General features: G+C 42.8%; 1 protein-coding gene across 1 annotated transcript; it reads right to left on the reverse strand.

The window, feature by feature from the left end:
- Positions 1 to 4,441: 4,441 nt before the first annotated feature.
- On the reverse strand, positions 4,442 to 6,008 carry LOC147639672 (transcription factor SCREAM2-like). The gene is made up of 4 exons (XM_086772609.1): positions 5,673 to 6,008; positions 5,385 to 5,432; positions 5,123 to 5,290; positions 4,442 to 4,809 (listed from the first exon to the last, which is right to left on the reverse strand). Exons 1-4 carry the CDS (start codon positions 5,721 to 5,723, stop codon positions 4,669 to 4,671), a joined length of 408 nt encoding a protein of 135 aa, XP_086628735.1. The 5' UTR covers positions 5,724 to 6,008; the 3' UTR covers positions 4,442 to 4,668.
- Positions 6,009 to 16,309: the final 10,301 nt, after the last annotated feature.

Genomic DNA, 16,309 nt, shown 5'->3' on the forward strand with positions numbered 1-16,309 from the left:
TTGATTTTTTTACACTTTGGCTATCATATCGTTTGTTGGAAATCACCATCACCATGTCCCCCCCACATGCTTGCAAAGTTTGGTTCCCATCGGAGCATGTTTGGGTATGATGGTATGGGAAAGGCCCGGATTTTCCATGGCCTCTTAAGCACCAAGAGACTTGAAAAATCCACACTGGGTGCTAATTACCAATCCAAACATGCCCCGATTGTGACCAAACTTTGCAAACATATGGGGGTGGGTCCCCCCCACATGCTTGCAAAGTTTGGTCCCCATCGGAGCATGTTTGTGTACGATGGTATGGGGAAGGCCCGGATTTTCCATGGCCTCTTAACCACCAAGAGACTTGAAAAATCCACACTGGGCGCTTATTACCAATCCAAACATGCCCTGATTGTGACCAAACTTTGCAAACATGTGGGGGTGGGTCCTCCCCACATCCTTGCAAAGTTTGGTTCCCATCGGAGCATGTTTGGGTACGATGGTATGGGGAAGGCCCGGATTTTTCATGGCCTCTTAAGCACCAAGAGACTTGAAAAATCCGCACTAGGCGCTAATTACCAATCCAAACATGCTCCGATTGTGACCAAACTTTGCAAGCATGTGGGGGTGGGTCCCCCTCACATGCTTGCAAAGTTTGGTTCCCATCGGAGCATGTTTGGGTATGATGGTATGGGGAAGGCCCGGATTTTCCATGGCCTCTTAAGCACCAAGAGACTTGAAAAATCCGCACTAGGTGCTAATTACCAATCCAAACATACTCCGATTGTGACCAAACTTTGCAAACACGTGGGGGTGGGTCTCCCCCACATGCTTGCAAAGTTTGGTTCCCATCGAAGCATGTTTGGGTACGATGGTATGGGAAAGGCCCGGATTTTCCATGGCCTCTTAAGCACCAAGAGACTTGAAAAATCCGCATTGGGCGCTAATTACCAATCCAAACATGCTCTGATTGTGACCAAACTTTGCAAGCATGTGGGTGTGGGTCCCCCCTATATGCTTGCAAAGTTTGGTTCCCATCGGAGCATGTTTGGGTACGATGGTATGGGGAAGGCTCGGATTTTCCATGGCCTCTTAAGCACCAAGAGACTTGAAAAATCCACACTGGGTGCTTATTACCAATGTAAACATGCTCCGATTGTGACCAAACTTTGCAAGCATGTGGGGGTGGGTGCCCCCCACATGCTTGCAAAGTTTGGTTTCCATGAGGGCATGTTTGGGTATGATGGTATGGGGAAGGCCTGGATTTTCCATGGCCTCTTAAGCACCAAGAGACTTGAAAAATCTGCATTGGGCGCTAATTACCAATCCAAACATGCTCCGATTATGACCAAACTTTGCAAACATGTGGAGGTGTCCCCCCCACATGCTTGCAAAGTTTAGTTCCCATCGGAGCATGTTTGGGTACGATGGTATAGGGAAGGCCCGGATTTTCCATGGCTTTTTAAGAACCAAGAGACTTGAAAAATCCGCACTGGGTGCTAATTACCAATCCAAACATGCTCTGATTGTAACCAAACTTTGCAAGCATGTGGGGGTGGGTCCCCTTCACATGCTTGCAATGTTTGGATCCCATCGGAGCATGTTTGGGTACGATGGTATGGGGAAGGCCCGGATTTTCCATGGCCTCTTAAGCACCAAGAGACTTGAAAAATCCGTACTGGGCGCTAATTACCAATCCAAACATGCCCCGATTGTGACCAAACTTTGCAAGCATGTAAAGTTTGGTTCTCATCGGAGCATGTTTGGGTACGATGGTATGGGGAAGGCCCGGATTTTCCATCCTCTTAAGCACCAAGAGACTTGAAAAATCCGCACTGGGCACTAATTACCAATCCAAACGTGCTCTGATTATGACCAGACTTTGCAAGCATATGGGGGTGGGTCCCCCCCACATGCTTGCAAAGTTTGGTTCCCATCGGAGTATGTTTGGGTACGATGGTATGGGGAAGGCCCGGATTTTCCATGGCCTCTTAAGCACCAAGAGACTTGAAAAATCCACACTGGGCGCTTATTACCAATGTAAACATGCTCCGATTGTGACCAAACTTTGCAAGCATGTGGAGGTGGTGCCTCCCACATGCTTGCAAAGTTTGGTTTCCATCGGGGCATGTTTGGGTATGATGGTATGGGGAAGGCCCGGATTTTCCATGGCCTCTTAAGCACCAAGAGACTTGAAAAATCCGCATTGGGCGCTAATTACCAATCCAAACATGCTCCGATTGACCAAACTTTGCAAACATGTGGCGGTGGGCCCCCCCCACATGCTTGCAAAGTTTGGTTCCCATCGGAGCATGCTTGGGTACGATGGTATAGGGAAGGCCCGGATTTTCCATGGCCTCTTAAGCACCAAGAGACTTGAAAAATCCGCACTGGGCGCTAATTACCAATCCAAACATGCTCTGATTGTGACCAAACTTTGCAAAGCATGTGGGGGTGGGTCCCCCCCATATGCTTGCAATGTTTGGTTCCCATCGGAGCATGTTTGGGTACGATGGTATGGGGAAGGCCCGGATTTTCCATGGCCTCTTAAGCACCAAGAGACTTGAAAAATCCACACTGGACGCTAATTACCAATCCAAACATGCCCCGATTGTGACCAAACTTTGCAAGCATGTGGGTGTGGGTCCCCCCTATATGCTTGCAAAGTTTGGTTCCCATCGGAGCATGTTTGGGTACGATGGTATGGGGAAGGCCCAGATTTTCCATGGCCTCTTAAGCACCAAGAGACTTGAAAAATCCACACTGGGCGCTTATTACCAATGTAAACATGCTCCGATTGTGACCAACTTTGCAAGCATGTGGGGGTGGGTGCCTCCCACATGCTTGCAAAGTTTGGTTCCCATCGGGGCATGTTTGGGTATGATGGTATGGGGAAGGCTCGGATTTTCCATGGCCTCTTAAGCACCAAGAGACTTCATAGAAGTTTGGTTATATTTTGCCCCGGGTAGCAAGGAAAAGAGCTCCTAGGCCCCCTAGTCGACGCTTTAAGCAAAGTTCAAGATAGTCACACCACTTACACACCCCATATAAAATTACCTTTTTCACAAATTCATCTGTCTTTAAAACAATCTTTCATTGAAACCATAATATCACTGATCATAATCCTCCAAAATATCTAGCTTGAATTCCAATTTCCAATCATTCCATCATCGGTGTACCTATGGCATCATTGGCAACCAGAACGCTCACCACCTGCTCACTCAGGGGCCTTTTCAATAGTTCCTAGCTCATAGCACCCGAGAATATAATCACATAAGAAAATCCAAATGGACTCTTCGTTGAAGATCAGCAAAATCAACCAATAGATCCATATAAAAAAGCCATGGACTCATCCGTTAAGGAGGACCAACAAGGCCAATCAACCAGATCCATGCCCGTGTTTAGAAAATAACTTTACTCCTTGTTTCATTTTCGTCCTCGAAGCACGTGTGGGTATCTTCGACGACCCAGAGCCCGAGCACCGTATGGTCAGCACCCTCTAGGCTCCTTCGCAAGTCACTTAGCGCTTCACTCATAGGCCGCTTCCTTGGTCCTACATCCACCGTACCGGAAGCTCACCATTTAAATCGAACCGAGGCTAGTCAAGACCTTGACCGACCTTGCCACGCGAGACGTCCTCCATTGACTCTCCGTCAGCTGTTGCAGACACGTTTGTTTCTCCTCAAAAATTATGACTAGGATTTCTACTCTTACTATATCAAGTATTTCAAAATATCTACTCTTGTGTTTATAACCATCTAACCATTGGCATATGGTATTAGTAGGATTTCTTGCAATTTGATTACAATGATCCAAGGTGGTGGTGTTTTACTCTCATTTCTCTAAGGATGCCAATAAATTTTTAAAGGCCGCAAGGGAGAAATTAGAAATTTGGATTAACTATGAGATTATTTGTATCAATTAGCAACGCCAACCTCTATTACATCCAATATAAGCCTATATATAGCTATAGAGATTTGAGCTTTGTAGATGTAGTTGACACACAACACTGAGGATGGTTGGCATCTACCATGATCAATTTTTTGTATTAGAGAAAAATAAATCTCTCTCTCTCTCTCTCTCTCTCTCACACACACACACACACACACACACACACCTACACATTCAAAATCAATTATACTACTTAATAACTCTATTTTTAAGATTAGAATGCACATTAGTTCTCTTAAATAAGGATTAGAACATAGAATCATATAGGCACGAAGATTGATAATGGGAAAAGAATATCAACAATGATTCAAAATATCACATCTCGATGGTCGATATATGATAGGAATGCTAATAAGCACATTATTAAACGTAAACTTTCAATTGCACAAATTATGTATGAGAATCACTTACATAGGTTAGACACCAATCATGGCATTCTCTTTCCATCCTCCATAAATTCACGTATGCATACATCCCCAATCCCACCCTTTTCTCTTGCTCATATATATACATGCATCCAAGAGTTAGTAGTTTATGTCACTTAGGTATAATAGCTATTATAACGCTACTTCAACATGAAGTGTTTACATGTAACCTTCATATATCATTTCAAGGTTGTATGTACTAGTCATCGTCCTGTAGTTATACACACCCCTCAATGCACCATGGGAACTATAATGTTATATAGTTCTCAACAAGCTCTTGCCCAAGCCAAGAGCCACCCTACATACCACCCTACATAAGACTACCTACTAGTTCTAGGCCAACTGAATTAATATTATTGTCGGAGGCTTCAGTATTATTGGCATCGGTTATGAGGTCGAGCAAAGAGCTTCTGAGCATGGCAGCATCCACGGTAAGTCCTGGTTCTCTTTCCTGCCCAAGAGGAGTGAACAATAGGAAGGCTTCTATGATCATACATCAACTCTAGACAAAGTTCAGATATCATATGAAATGAAGCTCTGAAAGAAAGGTGACCATGATCAACATAAAACCTATATACATAGAGCCAATATAAAATATATACATACTTAGAAGAAAAAATAAAGGTTATCACAACTTCAGACAAGAGAAGACAGAGTAGAGTGAGGGTGAGTGAGAGAGAGCGAGAGAACGATATTGATATTGAGCTTGGCTAATAATTACCTGTAAACCAAGTTGATAATATCTGAGCTTGGCTAATAATTACCTGTAAACCAAGTGCATCCAAGTTGATAATATCTTCATGGACGGAGATTTCTGCTTCTTGCAAAAGCAAGCCTGTTGCCTCCAGAGCTGCAACCAGGTTCGCCATTAGACCAGGCCGTTTTCTACACTCCACGTGAATTTGCAACGCCTGCCTTGCAACAGGATTAACCTGATGCAGTATTCAGAACCATTAGAGAAAAGACCATAGTAAGATCAGCATCATCTCGAAACCTTATCTTAACCTTCTGAATCATAATTATTACCTCCACCAAAGGATACTGTCCGACGGCATCGTTACCAGCCGCCGTTGCCTATGCACGTGCAGAAAATTTTTGCAATTAATCATAGCTTTGGGAAAACTTACGACAATTCTGTATCGCAGTAAACTAAATTTTCATAATAATCTGGATCACCAGCAACCGCGGTCAGATTAATCAAAGAAATTAGACATTGATAAGTAGCTAAGGGTTAACAGTATTAGATCTCAGGCAGTATAATTACGGTGTGTACCTTAGCACTAATTAGATTGCTATCCAGAATACACAACTTACAACAACGGTGCTATGTGAGCTTGGAGTGAGAGATTGAGATTCTTCGTCCATATGGGGGGATTAAAAGTAGGAGGCGGAGGGGGCGGGGCGTTGAAGAAGAATTAATCTTGCAAGGACTTGCAGGTTATGGAGCTACTCAGAAAGTGATAACCTCCTTGTTTGATCATCAACCTGTCGTGCTGGCCGCCTGACTGGATGGATAAGGGTATATGCATATCAATTAATTATTGACCACTTGCTAACGTTGCGTATGGCACTTGCTAAGGCAACCCACGATTCGTATTGCAACTGCAGTAATAAGAGAAACTAGGGTTTTCATCGTATTATATTATCGTCGTTAGTTCACAAATTTGATACGTCTTATCGATAAATTATTGACCTAAGAATGTTAGACACTAATGCATCTAGGGACCCGATTTTCTACTAGGGTAACTCGTTCATGTGCAAATAAATGCTAGTAGATACAACAAATGCAGGGTATCATGTATGCATGTCATGCATGGTATGCATGACATGATGGTATCATGTATGCATGTGTTATAAAAGGCTAGTCGCTAAAAAAACCCTCGAGAGCACTACAAGAGGATTATCTTGCGTAAGAGCTGACAAAACCACCCTTCTTCACTGTTTAGTGGTCTGAGACTCTCACGACTGACATTTTGGACCATCCCTTCTTTTTTTTTCAACTGGCCTTTGGCCCAAGATCCTCCCATAGTTACTAAATTTCACCGCTTGTAGTAGACAGCCGCCCGTAGGTACTTATTTATGCACTCATGGGCGATGCCGCTCAGGAAGCACCAAGGGGGGTTTTGAACCCAGGACTTCTTGGTCCTAGGCAAACACCTTCACCACTTGAGCTATCACCTCATTGGCTTGGACTATCCTTCTTTAAGAGGGTGGCATTACCCTTTCTCTCTCTCTCTCTCTCTCTCTCTCTCACTACAATGGGGCGGTCAATGCAAGGATGTATTTAAAAAGGGTAATGCAAGGATGTGTTTAAAAAGGGTAAGCCATGCATTGGCTATCCTTGTTGTATCTTAATGTAAAGAAAAATTGAGGCCATGTATTGTATCTCAATGTAAAACACAAGGGCAAGCCATACATTGCCTATGATTCCTTTTTGTGTCTTAGTGTAAAGAAATAGTGCAGCCACGTATTACAAAAGGGCTATCTATGTGTAGAGCAATCTTATGCATGTGAACATCCTCTACAAAAGGGCTATGTGTAAGGGGACCTTAGAAAAAGGTTTGAAAGAAAATAGATAAAACTGGACTATAGATGTTATACCACGTCCTTCTTGTTTGGGCCCAAGCTTTTAAAAGCGTTAACTCTCAACTAGCTCCCCTCGCCCACGCTTTTAGAGCCACGCGCCACTGCTTGATGCGAATATTTAAAACAGAAAAATACTTCTTCTTCTTCACATACGCATAAAGAAGAAGTGCCGTTTTCTTCTTCTCTTTTAAGCTTCACTTGCATCCAAGTGAAATTTAAAAAAATTCAGGGACTTCGTCTTCTCCCTTTTCTTCTTCAGACCTTGGTAATTCCATGCACAAAATGCCTTGCTTTGCTACAGAAGGAAGAAGAGATTTATTGTTCTCTTTTTCTTTTCTTTTGGGAGATATAGATGTTTTTATATATGTGCAAGTGATGGACATGTTACACTATGTAGATGTTCTCTTGTTTCTTTTGGGAAATATAGTTGTTTATATATATATATGTGTGTGTGTGCGCGCGCGCGCGCGCGCGCAAGTGATGGACATGTTCATTATAGCTTGAGCAAGGTTAAAACAGAGAGAGAGAGAGAGAGAGAGAGAGAGAGAGAGTCACCTCTATCCAAGACGTTGACAATGTATCTTACTGGGCAACTGCCTCCAAGTTTCTGCTTGCACAGCAAAAGCAAGCCTAGCTAGGCTGACATTCCTGCACTCCACATGAACCGGATGTGTTGTGAAAACATTAGACCGGAAATTATAAGATTATAATGCTTCTAAACCCCTAGATTAACCTTGTTTATTACCTCCACCACAGGACAAATCGAATTATCGAACAATTCGCCCTAATTGATAGTACGTTTGCGCTACCGCATCACCCTGAATACCGGCCACGGTCTAAGTATTAATCCAGAAATAAGACGGTTCTAGGCGTGAAATACCTTACGAGGACCATGATAGCTAACCAAAGCAGATCAACTTACACCGTGTCATGATGAGCTTCACGGAGTGAGGAGAGAATCAGAATGTCCGGCCATAATCCAGAGAGCCTTGCTTGCTGCCTTCTGGCCTTTCAATATAGACTGGATGGATATATATAAATGATTAGAGCTAGTTCACAATTGTGGCCACGATATGCACAGAGGAGCGAGTAAATTACTTGCATGCTTGCAAGAACTCGTTGTGCACGTTTGTGTGGAACACCCTAAAGCCTGCTTTAGGTGGCAAGGCTCGCGTGTTTATAAAGATGCTCGGTAGGTTGCCGAATTTCCAAATGCCAATGGATGGCTCCCCTTGTTCCCTTTGTTAAATCAATGCGTCACATGGTCCCCATAAAATAAAGCACTCAACATCTACTTTTGCTATTAATTAATCAAGATGTTTAATTAAAAAAAGAAATTCTGCATGGCTTTTTGACACTTGTTGGCTACTAGCCTCAGGTTAGTATTCAATGTTTTGATGATTTAAATGCACATTAGAAATGTTTTAAAAAAATATACATTTTTTTCTCCCTCTCTTTGCGCCAGGTCCATGTCTCCCAAGGCAACATGTTGTAGCCTCGATGTCATTAAGATGGGTGATCCAGCTACTTGGTCTTTTCGAGTGAACACGAGCTCCAGGAGAGCGGGTCCCAAAACTGGTTCTATTTCAAATGCATTGAGCACAAACAGGGATGTGATTTTGTCACCGTCTAACCGTGCAAATCTTGTCCCAAGATTCTATAGAAGACTATCCATGGTTGCCAAAACATGAATCCAAGTCTCAAAGTCAATGGGCTCCGAGAGGGACTCATATTCTTGGTCCACATCTTCACCATCCAACATCTTGTTATAAGCGCTACAATATTAATTGATATGATTCGAGCGGTTATGCCACTGATTGGCAAGAATGCCTTGATCCATGGGATGTCTTCCCTGTTTTCAAGTTTATTTTCAAGGATCGATTACCTTTGAATATGTAAATATGGTTGGTTGCACTTGTTTGCATTCCCTCTCTCTCTCTCGAGTAGCAGAGGGAGTAGGCTCTCTCCTTCGCTATCTCTCTCCTCAAGGGGGTCACTCAAAAACATGTAAGATAGCCAAAAGGGGTTTTTTTCTCTTGTGGAGTTACATAAAGTTTACATACATAAGGGGATTTTCAATTAAAATGGTGAAAAGGGATACTTTTATTGTAAAAACTATTACAGAAGGGGTGTTTTTAAAATTCAAAAATCCATAAGTAGGAGGTTTTTTAAATACCCCTTGAATGCATGTGCTACATAGGCGGTTCATAGAGTGACCCCCCCCTCTCTCTCTCTCTCTCTCTCTCTCTCTCTCTCTCTCTCTCTCTCTCTCTCTCTCTCTCTCTCTCACCCCCCTCTCTCTCTCTCTCTCTCTCATGTCGAGAGGATGACAGGAGGAAGGGTGGTGGGAACAAAGATTTTCTTTGTATGCCATAGCCAAGGTCTCTGGCTCCATTCTCTTTGCTTCCTAAAGGGACGAGGGAGGTGATACGTGTTCTATCTGAACAAGTGCACGGCGTCTAATAGATGGCCATCTCTCTCTCTCTCTCTCTCTCTCTCTCTCTCTCTTACTGGATGCAGATGGAGGCCGGCGTTGGCTCTAGTGTCTTGTTGGCATTTATGATGATCAACAGTGAGAGGTGACCGGTGAGAGAGGAGAGTGGGACTGCTCGTGGGCGAGTCAGGCAGACAGAGGTGGGCAAAGGGAAGGGCAAGGTTGCTAGTGCAAGGGAAAGCGGGCAGTTAGAGAGTAGGGTGGGGGTGCTCATCTATGGATTGGGGTAGAGCAAATAGAGGAGGCGGGCCCATCGCGGGCGCGATGGGCCCAAGTTGGAGCAAGCTAAGATGGAGGAGGGGAAGGAGGTCTACTTTCTAGGCCTGGGTTAGAGCAGGCTGAGACAAAGGAGGGGGATAAGGTTTACTTTATAAGGTTTTAAAACCTTGCAAAGGTTTAGAAACCTTAAAGAAGGCAGTAAATAATTAGTGTCGAAAGGGTAGGTATTAATCAATAAATGACAAAAGAGCGAATAGGTACCCCTGACAAAAGAGCTAATATCTTTAGGTTTTGATCCCTCATATCAATAAAAACTCAGACCTAGGTGGCTTATATATCTTCTCCAAGGACCCAATATATCAAGGTATTAAATGGACCATTAATCTACCCAATTGAAGCCTAAGGAAAATCTTACCTACCACTACAAGAAAATGAGGCAGTGGGGTAGCGCAAGGGAGGAGAGAGAATCCAAGAAAAAATGTGGGTGCAACTAAATGCATGGCCACACACGCGACCATGAACGTGACCACTTGCCGCCCGCATGTGTGGACACACATCTAGCCGTGCTTGGGGCCATGTGTTAGAATTTGACTTACCATGGCTAGTACTTGATAATATCTCTCCTCCTCATTGGCCTCATTTGCATCCTCCATAGTTGCCTCCTCATTTGCATTGGCTTCATTATGTGCATCTGCTACCTCCACCTCCTCCATCACTTTGACTTCGAGATCTTGGAAAATGGCCTTTCCCACGAGGCGTAACTTTCACTACATATACCAGCATCTCAGTTCACATTGATATCTGTATGGAACACAAGATTCCAAGATCAAAAGAGTTTTCTTAAGGCCCAAGTAAATAAAGTTAAATTAAATATTGAAACTCACATAGATATGTTTGAAAGTTTACCTATTCACAATGCATGGGAAAGACTAGAGCATCCTCATTGGATTGCCAAAGCCTTCTAGAGTCTAATTGCTTTTATCCCACTTGGATGTTGCCTTATTATTGTTTTAGGACCTCTACTTATGGGCGCCACGAACCACTACACATCAAAAGCAAATAACTCAAAGATTAGGAATCCAAATTTTAGGATGTTTGTGATGATGCCACAATAGTGCTCATCATCCACGAAAGTCTCCATGACCCCACAATCTTGGGTATATCTCCTTGAGTCAATGCGACGAGTACAAAAATGCCTCCCCTCCAACCAAATGGCATTATATATGAAGTAAATTATAATGAAAAATTGAGTGCATATATGAAAAGGACTAGCTACATCGAGAAAAGTAGGAAAAAGAGTTCAAACACATACCCTAGGAAGACAACCTCTTACATACTCCCACTCCTCCATTGTGATCTCCTCCCCTTCATTCTCCACCCTTGACATCACATAATGAAGCCAATCAATGGTAGGATTCTTGCAAGTAGACCTAGTTCGGGGAGGAAAGGCACCTTACGTCTCCCTCTCCTCTCCTAGCATTTTCTCTCATGAAAGCAGCTCTTTCAAATTCTCTCCTTATCTTTGCCAATGTATACCCGTCCACTTGGTCATCATGGGAGTATAGGTCGAAGGGGCACAGAGAAGAAAGAGAGTCATGATGAGGAGGAGTGAAAGAGGGACGCTCTTGGGTGAAGCAGTTCTGGAGAAATTTGATGCAATTGTTTTGTGTGAGCAAAAGACAACGCAGGCTTTGTTTGAGTTGATTTGAGTTTGCCTAGAGCAGAAGTTGCAAAAGGTGAGTGGGTCTTGTAGGACGTGGGTTCCCTAAGAGCTCTAAGGCTATAATTCTATTGGAACTTAGACAACACAAAGTCTTCATCAACAAAAGGTGAGTGGGTCTTGTAGGGCGTGGGTTCCCTAAGAGTTCTGAGGCTATAATTCTGTTGGAACTTAGACAGCACAAAGTCTTCATCAACAATCCTTTGCAATGTTCATTGTTGGTGGTTGTCTGTAGAGTGCAAATTGTAATTATGGTGGTTGTTTCTGGATCTTTGTTGTGAAGTCAAGAATATAGGGTTTTACTAGACAATTGTGAAGAAGTCCCTTGGTCTTGCGTCGCTTTTCTTTTTTTGGTTCCATCCCCAAATCTCAGGGGTGTTGATATTTACTCAGTCGTATAAATGCATAGAAAAGTTTGCTTGTGTTGGTTTGATGAACTCTTTTGTTTTAGTCTAAAATATGTTGTTTTGATGGAATTTGTTGAGAAGAAACAATTGTTAGTGAAGAGCTGACTTGTGTTGACTGGACTTGTGTTGAACTAGATCTATGTTAGTTAGCTTGTGTTTAAGTCAACAAGTTTAAAAAGAGGTAGCTTGATTAGCTGTGTGTTAGCATAGGTCAAGTGAGGTAGTTAGAATATTGGTATGGTCTTGTTTAACATTTTTGAGGTTTGTGTTAATAATGAGAAGTCGTTAGAAGTCACTCTAATAGGTTCAACATTGCTAGTGGCCTAGGTACCAATTAAAGACAGTGTCACACTAGAAGGGTGTTTTCCTAAAAGTTGAGGTCCAATAGGAGCTAATTGTGGGTCTTTAGGAGTGGTTTTGGTCTCTCTATACTGAAGAGGAAGGTTTTGAGTTAATTCTGACTGTTAGCTCTATCAGCTACTATCAACAATTAAACATAATTAAAGGAGAAGATATCCCTGAGTCAAAAGATTGACAGTTGTTGTTAGCTAGGTGTCAACAGGTTAGATCCTTATTAGGTTTGAATGTCTTGAGGGATTAAGACGGTCAATGGACACAAAGGAGAGAAATTCTACTCTAGTTGGGTCTATTGGGTCAGATTGGTGAAACACCATATTAGTGAATTTGGGAATTTCCCAATTCCCATTTTTGAATACTTAAAAAAGGGGACATGGATAACATGTTTGTAAGTTTCTCAAAACCCTATTATATGACCTATCGTTGGAAAGTGCTTGAAAAGTGGAATCTAAAGAGCTATAAAGCGCTCATTTTGGATTAGTGGTGTTCAAGTTATGGTTAATCCAAACTTTAGACCACGTGTCCCAAACTTGTGGGAAATTCCCATATTCCCCAATATGGTGTTGTGAGAAGCCAAAATACAGTCTATTGGAGTCAGCGACGGCGGTGAGTTTTTGGTGTGGTATCTCTTTGAGATTGGAGTAGCTTGGAAGTCAGGGAAGGTCAAAGAACCCGTGAGTGAAGAATTCTACTTCAATTTAGATAGTTAGATTAGTTAAGATTGTTTCAGACAACTGGGTCTATCTTAGACAATTCAAGCTTTGAATACAGTTAGGTTGGAGGTAGTTATATGTCAGCTATAGGCAACATAGATCCTCTAGGGTGATATCTTGATCAGAAAAGAGTAGCTTGAGAGTCGGCAGATGTCAGAGGACACCTGAAGAAAGGTTCTATTTTAGTTGAAGGCTTTTGAATCAGTCCGTTCTGTGTCAGACTACTACTGAGGCAGTTCTCAGCAGTACGTGAAGATCAGAGAAAGGTCTGAAGAGGATCACCAAGGGGTCCAGGGAGGTCCTAGGGTTGTGGCAATAAGGTTTTCTAATGCTGGAGGACAATAGAAGATCCTAGAGGACTCATTTTGGACTGGTCAGAGTTCAAAAGCATGTATTCTATCAACATTTAATCCGTCTATGGTATCTGAGAGTATATCTGGTCAGTTCGTAGTAGTCAACCGAGGTCGGTTGAAGGGTTAAAAGGGAAATAAAAGGTTTTGGAGGCTAGAGCTAACCTGGGAGGACGTCGAAAAGAGTTAGCTAAATAGTCTGAGCAGCTTGGAGTGTGCTTAGGTATCCACTTGTGTCACTGGAGACCAGGGGACATTAGTTGGGTGTATTGGTGCCTTCATTTGGTGTTTGTACTGGGTTGTGGTGTAGTAGGTGATAGTTCTTCCTCACAATGGTGTGTTTTGGACAAGCTATAGAGGCGGATTCTCCCAGACACATCATAGTTTTGGTGCCCCCACCACTGAGGAAGGCTTTGAAGCACTCTTTTAGTCTATTGCAAGTCTGAGTTTTTGAAAGAGCATATGGCAGCCATGCTTTCCTATCCAATGTTCTATGGGCATATTGGAGAGGATCCAGAGGAATTTTTGGTGGGGATGGGGTTGGCAGCATTTACCTTTGGGAAGGATAGAGATGAGGATAAGTTAACCTTGTTTATCAATGTTATTAAAGGGAGATGCCAAAAGGTGGCTACAGACAGTTCTCAGGAGGTGAAGATTAGATAAAGGTTGAAAGAGGGTCAGCAAGGGGGTCCAAGGAGGTCCTAGGGTTGTGGAAATAAGGTCTGCTGATGCTGGAGAAAAATAGAAGATCCTAGAGGAATCATTTTGGACTAGGGTTAGCATCAAAATTCAAAAGCAGGTATTATGTCAACATTTGATCTGTCTATGGTAGCAAGAGTATATCTGGTCAGCTAGTAGTCAACCGAGGTTGGATGAAGGGTTATAAGAGAAACTCAGAGGTTTTGGAGGCCAGAGTTGACCTTTTAGGACTTGAGAAAGAGGCAGCTAAATAGTCTGAAAAGTTTGGAGTGTGCTTAAGTGTCCACATGTGTTAGCTAGAGACAAGGGGACATCAGCTAGATGTAGTGGTGCCTTGATTTGGTGTTTGTGCTAGGTTGTGGTGCAGTAGGTGATAGTTCATCCCTCACAATGGTGTGTTTTGGATGGGCTATAGAGGTAGGTTCTCTCAGACACATCAACATCTTCAAGAAGAGTTCAAGAAAGAACATCCATCTTGTATGAACACCCACAATGGCCACTTCATCCACCAAGTGGACTACAAGATGCAATTGGCTAGTGAGAATAGACGATGGAAAGGCCTCCTCGTGCACACATTGCCTCCATGGCCACATGAGACATGTCCCATCAAGAGAATCAAGATCAATCTATTTTAAACTTATGAATCTACAAGATAATCAATACATGCATCCTCACATAGGGTAGTAGGGTAAACATACTTAATGCACATAGAGTATCTAATCTTAGGGAAGTCAATATGATTGATTAGGCTAAGGATACACCTATGACTACTTGCCCGAGCTTGTAGATGTCCTCACACACTCTGTTATCTCCACATCAACTAATTCATATGGGGAGGATAAACTACATCGAAAGGCACATACAATAAGGGCAACCATAAAATGACAACAAAATGAATACAACCATAGATGTAATGAGAAAAAGACTCCAACAAACCTATAAGAATTTGTGCCAATCATGCTCTTTATCTTGTATAATTAGGGAGATCCTTCCTACTTCTTTGTCTTTGAGAAGGTGCCCTTGCCCTTCAACAAATGCATGAAGCCCATGAGTGTGCGGAAAGAGGAAATTTGATCTTTCACCCTCTTCTCCTCTCCCTTGCCAAGGTGCCTTTGTTGGTAAGACCACCTTCCCAATTTCCCTCACACCACTAGCCACTAGCCATGTCTCATAGAGTTGATCAAGCGATCTCATGTTTTCTCACACCCCAACAAGTGTATCCCATGTGCCAATCAAGTGGTCCCAAATGTTGGAGGTAACATTTTTAAATATGTGCATTAGATCCAAGAGTTGATGAGTCTTTAGTTTTGGCTAAGTGGGGAGGCGAAAGAAGATGGAGTACCTACTCATCCTAGGCGGTGGCTTGCTATCCACTCCATTCCAATATATTTGTCAATTGGCCATGTTCATGGGTTGTGGTGGAATGCCTTTCCAAGAAGTAACAAAACTCACATGGGAATAAGAGAGAAAGCGGTGATGCTTTTCATAAACCACCTTCTCAGAGATGGTCCAGTCTTGACGCCACAAGAAATGGCCCACATATTGGGCAAGCATGATATCCCAAAGTGCTCAAAACTAAGGCATACCTCACATAGACCAATCATAGTTAATTTATAGTAGAGTGAAAGCCAATAAGAGATACGCAGATGCCAATGAACTTATTAAAAACCTCACCTAAACTCGGGAAGCCGTGCATGGTCCACAATAAAATTCCCTTCACCTTTGCATCACTACGACCAATTGGATGAGATACATCATGCACATGGATCCCACGGAATAGAACCTCAAGCTCTTGAATCAAGGGCTCAAGGTAGATGTCCATGTTCTTCACCTTGTGCTTTTTGCTAGAGAAGAGTGAGCAAAATGTGGCCATTCTTAATGGCCTTCCATGGCAGTATATTATAGATTACTACCACCACTAGCCAAGTGCTCCATGCTGAAACCAAAAGGATTCACCCCATCTGTACCAAGCCCGTCATAAGTATCATGGCTCTAAAGAGAATTGAGCCATGTCTCCTCTATGTGATGGCCATGCGGATGAATTTGGGGTATTCTCTCTTTCCATTAGTGGAGCAGTGTGTAGCATGCCATGTCATGAGTTCCACAATAGACGTGGTATGATACATTTGAAGTATTAAAGGTTTGATGAAAAAATGCCATAATACCTTGTTGGGGACCGTCATGCCTTGTACATTACCATTGTAGCGGGCCTCTTCACATATGAGACAACATATGGCATCACCATGGACTCCTCAAAATAGAACACAATCATTTGAGCATGCGTGTAATCCATACCTAGTATGGTCACAAAGGTCATCACTTGTCTCCTTGACTTCAGCATGCGATTGTGCAAGCCTACACCTGCATTTACTCGAATGAGATATTCAGTAACACATTGGAAGCTTG

This window comes from Cibotium barometz, chromosome 3, assembly GCF_041138505.1.
Source record: "Cibotium barometz isolate CiBa-2024 chromosome 3, ASM4113850v1, whole genome shotgun sequence".
Lineage (NCBI taxonomy): Eukaryota > Viridiplantae > Streptophyta > Polypodiopsida > Cyatheales > Cibotiaceae > Cibotium > Cibotium barometz.